Source organism: Triturus cristatus, chromosome 12 (genome assembly GCF_964204655.1).
Source record: "Triturus cristatus chromosome 12, aTriCri1.1, whole genome shotgun sequence".
In the NCBI taxonomy this organism is placed as follows: domain Eukaryota; kingdom Metazoa; phylum Chordata; class Amphibia; order Caudata; family Salamandridae; genus Triturus; species Triturus cristatus.
This window is the reverse complement of record NC_140595.1, coordinates 750,095,642-750,108,890: the sequence shown is the minus strand read 5'-3', so window position 1 is coordinate 750,108,890 and position 13,249 is coordinate 750,095,642. Positions and strand designations below refer to the sequence as shown.

Sequence of the window (13,249 nt, the reverse complement as noted above, 5' to 3'; positions counted from 1 at the left end):
AGAGTGTCTGAGATTAAGTATTACATTCCACCCCTCAATTGTTTATATTTTTACTAATGAGGTGACCTGAGTGCACAAGTATGTGCAGGAATGTGTCTCCTGCTTATTTTCCAACTGGACAACCTCCATCTTGCAGGTAAGACCCAACAAGACACAAAAGCAGTCTGAGTTTGCCTGTGTTCCCCATTGTTAGTGACGCTGCCTAGAACTTCTGGCAGGTCTGTTCCTATTGAACTATACTATAGCTGACTTTCGTGAGTTTGAGTTCTGTCTGATTTGGCAAAGTGATCAGAAAATGATAAATTTGAATGCAGATGAGAGTAAATACCAGTGGCTTGGATTGATTTAAGCATTCCACCTGTCATTTGTTTGTTTTTCTTTTCCTTCTTCTTAAGCTGCTGTGGACACATGGGTTTGACCATGCAGTTGCATTTCACCATGGAAGCAACCAATAACAGTGCAATAGATGATGTTGTGGTACAAGATGACCAACTTGATTAGGGACTCACCATACACAATAACGTAGTCGCTATTAGGTGGTAATAACAACTTAGGGACAGCAAAAAGAGCCTTTTTTAAGACATTAATAACAAAAACAAACTGTGTTTCTAATGGGTTAAAATGCTCTTCACATTTTATGCACAATTTCTTTTCAAAGTCTGAATAACTTTGAAATGTTTGATTTTTATGAAAGGTCCCAGCCTCTGTATGCAGCCCCAGCTGTCCCACTGGATTCAGGAAAGTGGCTAAAGAAGGAGAGCCTATCTGCTGCTTTCTTTGTGCCGCTTGTCCTCAAGGGGAGATTTCCAATCAGACTGGTGGGTAGTGTTGAATAGCAGCAGCATTGGGTATGATGTTATTTGAAAATCTGGCATATACCATTATCTAAAATAAATATTCTACTATTTATTTTTTCAGACGCTGTTGAGTGTTCCAAATGCCCTTGGAATTTGTGGCCGAATATGAACAGGGACTCCTGTACTCCGAAGAAGATTGAATTCCTCTCATATTCTGAACCCTTAGGAGTAATCTTGACAACAATTTGCATTTTTTTCTCAATCATCCCTTTTGTGGTTTTAGCACTCTTCATCCATTACAGAAACACACCCATTGTTAAGGCGAACAACCGCTCTCTGAGCTACCTCTTACTTCTTTCCCTCTCCTTATGCTTTCTCTGCACATTGGTTTTCATTGGCTACCCAACTCCACAGAAATGCCTCCTCCGTCAAGCTGCTTTTGGGATCACTTTTGCTCTTTGTGTCTCCTGCATTTTGGCCAAAACAATCTTGGTGGTCATCGCCTTCAATTCTACCAAACCCAACATAAACTTGGCACGATGGATTATGCCCCAGCTTTCGTATACAGTCATTGGTGCCTGCACAGTCATTCAGGCTCTTCTGTGTGCCTTGTGGCTGATTCTGTCACCCCCTTTTTCAGACTATAATGTCATCGCTCAACCAGGAATAATGATAGTAGAATGCAATGAGGGATCTTTAATTGCTTTCTGGTGTATGTTGGGATACCTTGGGCTTCTGGCCAGTGTCAGTTTTGCGGTGGCTTTTCTGGCCAGACAACTGCCCGACAGCTTCAACGAAGCACAATTCATCACCTTCAGTATGCTCTCCTTCCTCAGCGTTTGGCTCTCATTTGTTCCAGCTTACTTCAGCACTAAGGGCAAATATATGGTGGCCATGGAGATTTTTGCCATTCTGTCTTCAACACTAGCGTTAGTCTCATGCATATTTTTCCCTAAGTGTTACATCATCCTTTTAAGACCAGAATGTAACTCAAAGCAGCATCTGATGGGCAGAAGAATAGGCCACAAAATGTCAGGTGAAAGTGCTATAGGAGAATAAATCCAATGTTTGACATCATGCACTGCATTTCCACCCTCTCTAATAAATATTGAAGTTTGTTCATATATTACCTTTGTTTGTAATAAAACTCTTTCCAGTCAACCTTTGTCTAATCTACAATGGTTTGATATATTGAAATATTAGTTACCATGAAATTAAATCTAGGCCTTCTCGTTCAATCTGTGGGTTGAACCTAAGGGCCTAATTTAGATTTCGGTGGACGGGTTACTCTGTCACAATGGTGACCCATATCCCATTCGCTGAAATATGAATTTCATAGGATATTATGGAATTTATATTGCGGCGTTATGATGGAGTAACCCGTCCGCCGCATTCTAAAACAGGCCCTAAATCAAAATTCTAATCTTCCTGGAGGTCACCTTTTACAATGACATGCTGATTAGTAAGCAAATGTTCCAGTGGGAGGGTGTTGATTTCCAGACCCAAACAACATTGATACACTGTTGGTATGTCAAGGATTTTGTATGGTGGGCTTGCTTGCTAGGAAGAACTCAGTGGGAGGTGGGGGGGTAGGTTTCTACATCTTCTGTTCTTGTACTGTGGAGTTTTCATGAGACTTCTGTGACCATCATTCAATTTTTTACTTTCCAGGAAATGCAAATCCTCAGCAATGCCATGCATTGTCTAGTTATTAAAAGATAGTGTTCCTTTGGCTTATAGCGTTGTCTACTTCTAGAATCTGGAGCTTGTCTAATAGGTAATATCAGAACTTGAGAAACATGCCACTGAACTAATGACTCCCAAAGAATGTGCCCTTTGACCTTGTAGACGACAATTAAAAAAGATTCATATCAAACATAAATATGACATGTATTTTTAAATACAGATTGAATGAGTATAAAGACAAGTCTGTATGCATAGGTACAGATTGTAATCCTTGATGGCATTCGCGCGCCATCACCTCTTTCATGACAACTTTTTAAAACCTCATCATGCAACCCAGGTTAGGAAGAATGGTTTTCTTTAAAAATGTACAACCACATTAGTAGACAACTTTATGAAAAGATCTGTCCATAAGAAACCTATGCAAATCACTTCTATGTAAAGTAGCAGCATACAATGAACTCCGTGTAGCATGGCAGAGTTTTTTAGTCACTTTGTGGATTTCCATGATGCAGAACACCCCGAACTCCTCCCAGGCCTAGTGAACAGGCGCCAACTTGGAGAAAGTTTGGGTTAAATTAATTCACTTCAAACCCTGCGGGTGCATAATAGAGCCGCTCCTCTGTGCACTGAGCAGAAAAGCCCATCATGATATAGCCCAAAGGCAAAAAGAGGTGAGCAGGATTTGTCTCTTTGTTTCTTGTCTGTGCGGTATCAAACAAAGTTCTAATTTAATTGCTGATTAAATTCATTTTTATTTCCTGGAGGCGCATAAAGCAGGTGCTCGGTTTTGTGCTGTGCCAGAAACCTGGTCATGATACAGCCACTGGAGAGCAAGAAGTGTTTGCTCTAGTTCTGGGTATTCTTGCATAACAGCTTACCAGTTCAGTTGTGGAGTCTGCACAGATTACTCTTACAAAGACATTTCCATCATCCAATCAGTTCAAAATCCACATTCACACTGACTGTTCAGTGCAAAAACATTATTTTGCAGCGTTTGAGTCACATGTCTATTCACGAATGAGACACAATTTGCTGGCATGAGTGTCAAATGGCCTGGCACTGCTTCAATTAATGTGGTCTAGTCCTGGTCTGCTGTGGGACTATTTTGAGCACTGTTGGGTACGTGGAGTGCTGCACAAACAGGCATTTGTGGCCAATTTGTCATTTTGAGTCCCACACAAATATTCCTCATGCATATTCACTACGTAAAACGAGGGGACAAACATTCCCTATTGGTTGTATTAATAAATATCGAGTCGAAGAATATCGAAATTCATGGATATCGTAGAAAAAAATAATAAGGGACAAAATACTGAAAGGCAAGTGGACTTCGAGACCCTTATGGGTGATTTGCAGCGCTCTATAAATGTTTGATTGATTAATTGATTGATAGATGGGCACTCGCTTTCATACTGGGAATGGACTTTATTGGACGGAGGGCGACTCGAAGTAAGAACCCCAAAGTTAGACTCCTAGAGCATTAGCTTGAGTTGGACCCGCTGTGATCTGTGAGCTATTATCCTTGGTGGGAGGATGTTTGGGTCAAGTATTAGATACACTTTTATATAAATCACACCCATTGTGGCCGTACATTTACAACAAACGTATGTATTTGGTCCTGAAGAAAGCCCATATGCACTTATCTCTGCAGATATACTTAAGGGCTGAAACATGGTGATCTATTTGAGGATTGCCAATTTTAACAGACTCACGTGGGCACAAGAATGACAACAGGATCCACCATTAGGTGTTTTATTCAGTTTACACCCTTGTATATATTGCATTAGGAAAAATACATCCCTTCTTTAGACAACTCTCCGAAAAAACATCCAAGAGCTCCCCTGTTTAATCAGGGGTTCAGCCTATGCTTGAGGGTGTGAGGAGGAGCCCTATGGTGAAGCATGCCACCATGCTGGATGGCGAGGGCTTAAAAAAATATTTTTTCATGTAGTCCATCAAGACCCATTTTATTGTGAGTATTTATAACATACCTGAATTCTGTTGTGTTTGCCGGCGGTCCATACCCTAGCGTCTTTTACTTTTCCCCTAATTGTTTTTTTCAGGAGTGTCAACTTGCCCGGCACTGCTTCAGTGACTGTGATCCAGCCCTGGTCTTCGATGCCATGTTTCTGAGCATTGCGGAGTATGTTGAGTGAGGCATCAACAGGTGTCTACCAGGACCGGGCTGGGAACTGAAACCTGCCCTGGCAAACTGCTCGGCTGGCCCTCTGGGGGGCCTGAGGGGGTCCGGCCAAGCTGTTTGCAAGGGCCGGTTTTGGCCGATTTTGTTACCGGGGGCCAAAGTGCCGGCCCCGGTAACAAAAACGCCCCCCCAGGGGCCCAAAACCGGCCCCCACCCTGGCGGCTCACCAGGAAAATGCTCAGTGCCAGCTATGGCCAGTCCAGTCCTGGTGTTTACACCCAATTGGATATTTTGAGTTCCACATAAATAGCGGTATTATTGGAATTTGTCATCATGCTTATCGACTACATAAAACCAGGGGAAAACATTCCCTATTTGTTTTACTAATGAATATTGAGCCCAATATCTACATACAAGAATACCATGGACAGAACACAGAGGAACCTAATATTGAAAGGTAAGGACTTCTAGGAAAATATAGATTTATTATTCCTAACTCCACATCAGTATACCATGAAGATGGGTGTATCACCAAGGTACATAGATGTGGAGCTAGGACTGGAAAACCCACCCTTACTTAACTTTCAATAGTTTGAATATGATACTTTGTTTTCCATATGTACATGGCTCGATCATTTAATTCTTCAGGGTGCACAACTCCCCTATTCTTCATTTTGCTGCACAGGACAAGATCAAACCTGTGGGTTACCGTATGGTAAACCTAAACTGCATGTTTTACCACATCAAAAGCAGTCAAAGGGCCTCATTTTCTTGCTTACACCATGACTCATGTCATCCTTGGTATGTACAATGCGGCCTGAAATAAGAGTCCATAGTCTTCCAACATGACAATTTAGCAAGAATCTCTCTGCGCTACTGTTTAGGAGAATTTAATTTGGCAAATGTTGGTTAATCCAAAAGGCCCGAGAAGGAGGCAGGCATGAAAATCAATTCACTGAGAAGCATGGGGCAGCGGAAGAACCATCATGCACCATTTGACCTTCAATTTCACTTGCACACACATGCTTACACATACACACACATTCACACACTCACTTTCATGTAAACGCTCACTTAGCCGCAAGCAAGCACACAACACACATTTAAAAGCGTACTTACCTCAGTTGCCAGGGATAGCCATAATCCAGCGAATTGTACTCCATTTTTTATTACATTAATAGTGTATAACGAAACATTATTCACTATTAGTGTAATAAAACATTTGATAGAAAGCAAAGTAAGTGGAGACCCAAATGAGATTCAAAAGGTGAGCTGAAACTGATTTTTCCACCTCTGAGGCCAGGGGTTGTAAGGTAAGTGTTAGGGGTTGCAAGAGGCAAGCCAGGGGTCCCAGCTGCGACGCGTAAAGGACGTCCATGGGAGCCTGATGGTTTATGTGCTGAAAATGATATGAAGTTTATAGTGGTATATATTTTCTCAAAAATACTGGTGGTTGAAGCAGGTATCACCATTTAGATCTTTTGTATATCTTTCTGTTCGCAGTCTGCCCACAATATGTCTCTGGACTTGTTTGTGTAAAGTCTTGAGGACAGTGTCTCTACAAGCAGTAGTCCAGCACATAAAATTATACAATCTAACTGGTCTGCGGATTTCACTTTTCATGAATAACAATGATCTGTTTCACAGAACCTTGCAATGGGAAAAGCTTTGGGCAAATATTTTAGTGGCATTTTTTGCGGATTGTATAATGCACAATAGTGCAAATGGTTTTGATTCAGTCGATAAAGCAAATATTTTAAGAGAGCACACAAATGGAGGAAATGGATTGAGAAGCGATGCATTGCTTTAATAACGTTTAATGTCTAATAGAAATTTTAACAAATAAATCTTGATTTCTAAATTTTAATATAAAAAGGAGCAAACAAGGTTTGTACTATTGTTGACTAACTAATGACATAAAAATACATTATGTTTCAGATGGGGTGTTGTTTTTCACTCTAGGAAATGGAGAACAATTTGTTCTCCATTTTCTATCATGTAAATATAGCAGAAATGTTGCAAAATCAGCGTGTTGCCTACTTTGTCTTAGAATAAAAAATACGTTTAGATCAAATGGTATGTCGCCATCTGTGTCACTTTGGAAGCTGAAATAGTGCAAATTAATTTGTCCTGCATGTTTTTGCACCAGTTTGTCAATGGCTTTCTAAGTATTCTGCTAGTCATCTGTGAATATACTTTACAATAGAGACCAGCAGTGGACTTGGCATCATTGTGGAATGTGCATTTCTGATGACTGAGTTTTAGTCGTGAGAGAAGGTTGAAGGGTTGATATCCTTGACCCAATTGGTACTTTCACTCCAGCTCAAAAAGGAGTCCTGTGGCCATTTTGAAATTATGGGCCGTCACAGGCGTTGCTACGATGTGGTTTAGCACTTGAATGGAACCCATATAGCTCTAAAGTAGCAGTGGTTGCTGATCCATATTTTCTAACTGCAATATCCAGACCTTTCCGGGTTAGGCTTTCAGTATGAATGAATTGTTTGGGTTTGTTAAATCTGCCCTACAGGAGTTACCATTACTAGGGAGAACCAGTAACTCTTGGGGCCAAGGAATTCAAGGAGAACTTTCAGCTCCCCCTAAAAAATGGGAAAGTCAGTAAGTCTGGTTTTAAGTCCCCAGTAATGATAGGAAGTCAAACAATTGAGTTGTTTACAGTGCTACCATAATAAGAGCTATCTACTCCAGATGTCCAGAGAGGCCAATGCTCTGAGGTGATTTCTTGGGGTCCAAGGCAGTATGGGATTCCTGATGCACAATACTAAGAATTAAGATCATTTCCCACTCTTGTCCTTGTACCACACTACTGTTCTCCAACTCAATGAACAAGCACTTTCGTTGAGTTTGCTGGAGTGACAGGAACTGTTCTCATCTTAAAGGTTCTCCATTTATCAGCAACAGAGCTGCCCCTCCACCGCTTGGTCTGTATTTTGCGATGGATCTTCACCATTGTTTTAGAGAAGATCAGGAGCTATGCATCAAATAAATTATAATCACACTCACTAATCTATTTCAGTGAATAATGAGAGGTTGATATGAGTTAAATGGTTTTATTAATTAAATATTTTAGTAAATCATCTTTATTATCTCACAAGTTAATTCATAAGAATGGCGATCATCAATATTAATCAGATCATATAATAAATGCATTAAAGCATGTTCCATACAAGAAAACATCCCTATTCTAAGAATCAGGAGAAGTTTGAGTCAGTCAGACCCCATAAAAAGTTCTAGTTTGAAAGCGTGATATCTAAGCATAAAGCTTAAGAATTAAAGTCCGCTCAATAGACCAAAATATATAAAAGCAGAACTTCCCATAAAGAGGGGTTGAAGAAAACTCAGTAGAGTCTCAGAGCAAAGTGACATAAAGTCTGGGTCTGGTATGGAAAGCGGCAAGGGTATTAATGGTAACCTACTCTAGGAACACGCACTAATACAAACAACACATTTTATCAATTTTGCTGATTTTGGCCTTTCTCCTCTTCATCCAGCCAGTCATTGTTTGATGCTTTCACGGGACCAAGATCCATCATCATCTTCTCACTAGAATACACTAGTCCACAGACAGCAGTATTAGGTTTGTAACTAAGTCTATCAATTCTAAGTTCATGTGGGTCATTCTCTTACACAGGTCTGCTTTCCCACATTTAAACCACATTTCTAACCTTCTAATATCAAGTTGCTTAACAATGGTTTATGTAGATGTTGAAACATTATAACAAAAAGAAAACATTTAGCACAGCAAACATACATTTTCTTTAAAAATACTGCACCTTCATATTTCAACCCCTCACTATGCCATTAAAAGACTCATTTCTAATTACTTGTTAACCGTGATCTTTGTACAAGTAAAAACATTCTGTGGAAATATATAAAAGCATTTACGGAACTTTTGTTTTGTTTTTAACCTCTTGAGTGCCCATGACGAGATGGTCTCGTCATGGGCCGCGGTTGCGCTGTGCCCATGATGAGACTATCTCGTCATGAACCCCGCCCGCTAATGAAAGGGCTGGCACAGGACGGGGAAAGGGCGGGGCACTCAAGGGGTTAAAAAAGTGTTCATGGACAGTCAAGAAATAAACATTTTTTTATACATGTTGTATTTCTAGTCAAATCAGCTTGTTAGGTAATGTTGCTTTAGCCATTTGAGGCCTGGTACAAGTAAATATGGTTACCAACTACAATTTTTGCATTTAAAAGCATCTTATTTTTCATGAAAGCTTACATTTTAATTTCTGCACATTATTAAAACTGAATTATTTTCTCATTGTCATTGAAAGACTTATACAATGCCCCCTCTGATGGTTATCTATTTTCTACACCAATCAATCTTTAGAATGCACACTTTCTTTTCAAACTCATATTGTTTTGCCGTCTTGCATTCTTTGCTGAAACAATCATTTAATGCAATTTTCCTCTCTATCTGTTTGTCTAATTTCTCTTCTATTAAAATAAAATCAGCAACTTTTCTAAAAAGCAAACAAGATCATCAAGCAACATTCTACTATTAATATTGGAACAAATATAGATTTGATCATTCTTTTTCCAGCTGTTGCACAACAATTACCAATAAGTCAAGCTCCTTTACCAAAATGTTCTAAAACACTGACTGTCTCTAATAGTTCTAATTCAGGTTTCAGGTCAGAAATGTTGGTTGGGTATTCTAGAATTTTCTTACTTTTGTCAGGTATGTATGCACAACAATGCTGAATTTTCAGCATCTTGCAGACTCAGCTTTTCTCTGCGAGCAAAATGCCCAATGCTAGATGATTTTGTACAATTATGAATGTCTGTCTACAACTGTTGAAAGCTTTCTATTTGTCTCATCATGTAAAACAATTCACACTGGTGGTATGAATGCTTCAAATATGTCACCAACTAGTTATAGTCATCACCTATGCTACGTGTCTGTCTGTATTTCTGTCTGTTTGATAGTGCCATTATTAAAGCATCTACACTATATACATGATACATCCTAGAAAACAGCAAAGCTAAATAGCAAATACCCCCCCCCCAATCAGCTGGTAATTGAAAACATCCATCCTGCCCACAAATAAAATAAACTCCTAAAATGACTGTTTCTTCCCCCTGAAGAATATGCCTTGTACCTCCCAAGATTTAAAATGTGAGTCCACAACTACTGATTCCCACATGTCTACTCGTATTTTGGGTTCTTCTTTTAGAAAAATAAATAAATTGCTTCCTTTTTGTCTTCTCTCTAATTTTAAAGGTTTTTCAAAGCATCTTCCTCTCTGTTTTTACCGCATGAAATGTTTGTACTTCTTCACTCTATCACAATGCATACTTTCCCTAGGGGTCTCATTAAGCATGTTAAATTGTTTTTGTATTCCATAACACTATCTATAGGTATGGATGGTCAAAAATAATGTCAAGCTGTATCCATTTCTTTTGACTGTGTGTGTAAGTTTATGCTCTTCTATAATGGTGCTCTAGAAATAACCAAGTAATAATTTGAGTAAAGATATTCAAAGTGTTCTCGCCTATATACTAAGCCAAGTAAAATACTATGTGTGGTTGCATATGACAAAGGTATGTGGTGATTAGTCATCTCCACTACAGTTGATGAAGATCAGTGAGCACAGACCTGACAATCTTTTGCATCTAGTGCCTCTGTGTATCCTTGAACTAATCTAAGATCAATCAATCAGGGGTTTTAAAGTGTGATACTCACCCGTGAGGGTCTCAAGGTGCTGGGGGGGGGATGCAGCTTCAGATGAGTCGAAGAGCCAGGTCTTGAGGCTCTTCCTGAAGGTGTGCAGAGTGGGGGAGAGTCTGATATTGACTGCGAGCTTGTTCCAGGCCTTTTCTGCGACATAGGAGAAGGTTCTTCCACCAGTTCTGGTTCTGCGGATGTCTCACCAGGGCGAGGTCAGCAGAGCAGAGGTTCCTTTTGGGTACATGGAAGGAAACTCTGTCGTTGAGGTATTTGGGTCCGATGTTGTGGAGGGATTTGAAGGCATGGGTGAGTAGCTTGAATGTTGCTCTCTTCTCGATGGGGAGCTAGTGAAGGTCTCGTAGGTGCTGGGTCATGTGCTCATGTTGTGAGGTTCCGGGGACGAGTCTGGCTGCGGTGTTCTGGATGGTTTGGAGCTTGTGTAGCAGGGATTTGTTGACTGTGGCGTAGACTGCGTTACCGTAGTCCAGTCTGGTGGTTATGAGTGCATGGATGACGGTCTTTCTGCATTCGGGGGTGATCCACTTGAAGGTCTTGCGGAGGATGCAGAGGGAGTTGAAGCAGGTGGAGGCGACAGTCTTGATCTGGCGGGTCATGGTGCTGGAGGAGTCTAGAATGATGCTGAGGTTTCGAGCATGGTCTGTCTGAGTGGGTGGGTGTTTGAGGGCGGAGGGTCACCAGTTGTTGTCCCAGGCAGTGGAGGAGTGTCCAAGGACGAGGACCTCTGTCTTCTCTGAGTTGAGCTTTACTTCAGAGTTCTTCGTGAGGGAGAGGATGAGCTGGGTGTCGTCGGCGTAGGATACTATTCTGAGCTCATGCTTTCTAACGATGGTGGCGAGGGGGGCCATGTATATGTTTAAGTGCGTGGGGCTGAGTGAGGATCTTTGGGGTACTCCGCAGTAAATCTCTGTGGGTTTGGAGAGGAAGGGTGGGAGTCTGATCCTTTGGGTTCTGCTGGTAAGAAAGGAGCGGATCCAGTCGAGGGCAGTTCCCCACATGCCGGCGTCGTGGAGTCTGGTTTCAAGAGTGCAGTGGGAGACAGTGTCGAAGGCTGCGAAGAGGTCTCGAAGGATGAGGGTCGCGGTGTTGCCCTGGTCAAGTAGCATGCGGATGTCATCGGTGGCTGCGAGGAGTGCAGTCATGGTGCTGTGGTTGCTGCGGAATCGGACTGGGAGGAGTCGAGGATGGCATTCTCTTCGATGAAGGCGGTCAGCTGGTGTCAAAACCAAAGTTGCGATCTCCCCAGGAACAGATGACTAATCCACAGATCCCTCTCACCAAAGCCAGCGGCAGAAGATTAACCTCTGTCTCTGAATTCAGCCAAGGGGGAAAGGGGAAGTGGAAGACAAACATAAGAGAGACTGCCTCTGGTCACTGGTGCTTCACTGGGATTTCTTATGAAGATACCTGAAATAATAAACACACTGTATTATACATTCCCTGCCTCCTTACTTTCGTGTATTTATTTTATCTTCAAAACCTATATTTTTACCTTTTTAATACCAGAGATCTAGCAACTTTCTATTTATGTTCTGTCTATTAATTATTTGATCAGTCTTCGGAAATTCGGTATTAATCTCTATTGGATAATCTTGCCACTTAGAATATCATCTCTTCTACCGTAGGAAAATGGTAGAACAGTCTTTTCAACTTTTCAAAAAGAGATTGCTGACAGTCTTGCAACTACTCTCCTCCTGTGTTACTGTATCTTTTATTTCTTGCAGGCAACAAATTGAGTCATTTGCGGAATTACTGTAAGCGGTTCTGCAATTCTTGCTGCTAGAGAATTATAGCTGGTGAGCAACTGAGAGGTTCAGCCAAAATATTCTTCTGTGCTTTCTCCAAACTTTACTTTTTGTAAACCCACTGGAAAATGGAAGTAAAATGAACACGCTTACTTCATAAGAGAGAAGGCTTCTCTTCACAGAAACGCTTCTCCAGGTTCCCAAATCTCCGTCTACTCACTTCTGACGCATGACGCCAACTGGAAGCCAGTTAACTGAACAAGCACTGAAAAATAATGTCAAAAGGCACGTCAGAATTGCTCCAAAATCTTACTAGAATCACTTCTGAAATAACTTCCCTGTTCACTGGGATTCTTGTGTCACTAAATTCACTCGTTTGACTCTCCTCAGGAATAACGGTCATTCAGGAATTCAAGAGGCGACCGTTACGGGGATTTCTACAGTTGAAGTGCGCCGCGCGAAGGTCGCGCAGGTGCATTGTAACCAGAGAAGTGTCTCGCGCCCAGAACAACTAGACCGAGAACCTCACTAAGAAGTGCAAGAACGAACCTAACGGAATATAGAGGAGTCTTTCAAACCATTAAGAATGGATTTAAGAGAGGTCCTCCAGGTCGGAGCCAATCTCAACCAACGCAGATATTTTACAAGGCACAGTCTTTCAGGGAGTGATTTTGCTTCGTCAGAAATTATTTTTGAACAAAGCAATGGCGTCTTGACAGTTGGGCTTCGAAAAATCTCTTGGTTACTTTGGCTGCGAAGAGAAGGAGAGAGATGGGCCTGTAGTTTTTTCAGGTCAGCCGAGAGTTTCTTGAGGAGCGGCTTGACATCTGCCAGTTTCCAGTTGTCAGGGAAGATGCTGGATTCAAAGGAGGCGTTAATGGTCTGGCATAGTTTGAGTGCTATGGCGGCGGCTGTTCTGTGGTAGATGTGTGGCGGGCAGGGGTCCATGGGGCTCCATGGGGCTCCTGAGTGGTTGTTCTTCATGGACGTGGTGGTATCTTTGGTGGTAGCTGGTGGTTCCAGGTAGTGATGGTGTGCTGGTTGTTGATGGCAGAGAGGAGGGTGGTGTCTGGAGTCTGTTCACTGAAGTTGTCGTAGAGGGCCTTGATTTTCAAGTGGAAGTAGGAGTTGAGCTTGTTGCAGAGGTCCTGGGATTGTGTGACAT

General features: G+C 41.5%; 1 protein-coding gene across 1 annotated transcript in view; it reads left to right on the top strand.

Moving 5' to 3' along the window:
- The window catches only part of LOC146782689 (extracellular calcium-sensing receptor-like), a 78,525-nt gene extending 76,669 nt beyond the window's left edge, over nucleotides 1-1,856 (top strand). Inside the window, exons 6-7 of the mRNA XM_085637183.1 lie at nucleotides 695-818; nucleotides 919-1,856. Coding sequence (XP_085493309.1) covers nucleotides 695-818; nucleotides 919-1,856 — 1,062 coding nt within the window. The remainder of the gene's footprint in view (nucleotides 1-694; nucleotides 819-918) is intronic.
- The last annotated feature ends 11,393 nt before the right edge of the window (nucleotides 1,857-13,249 follow it).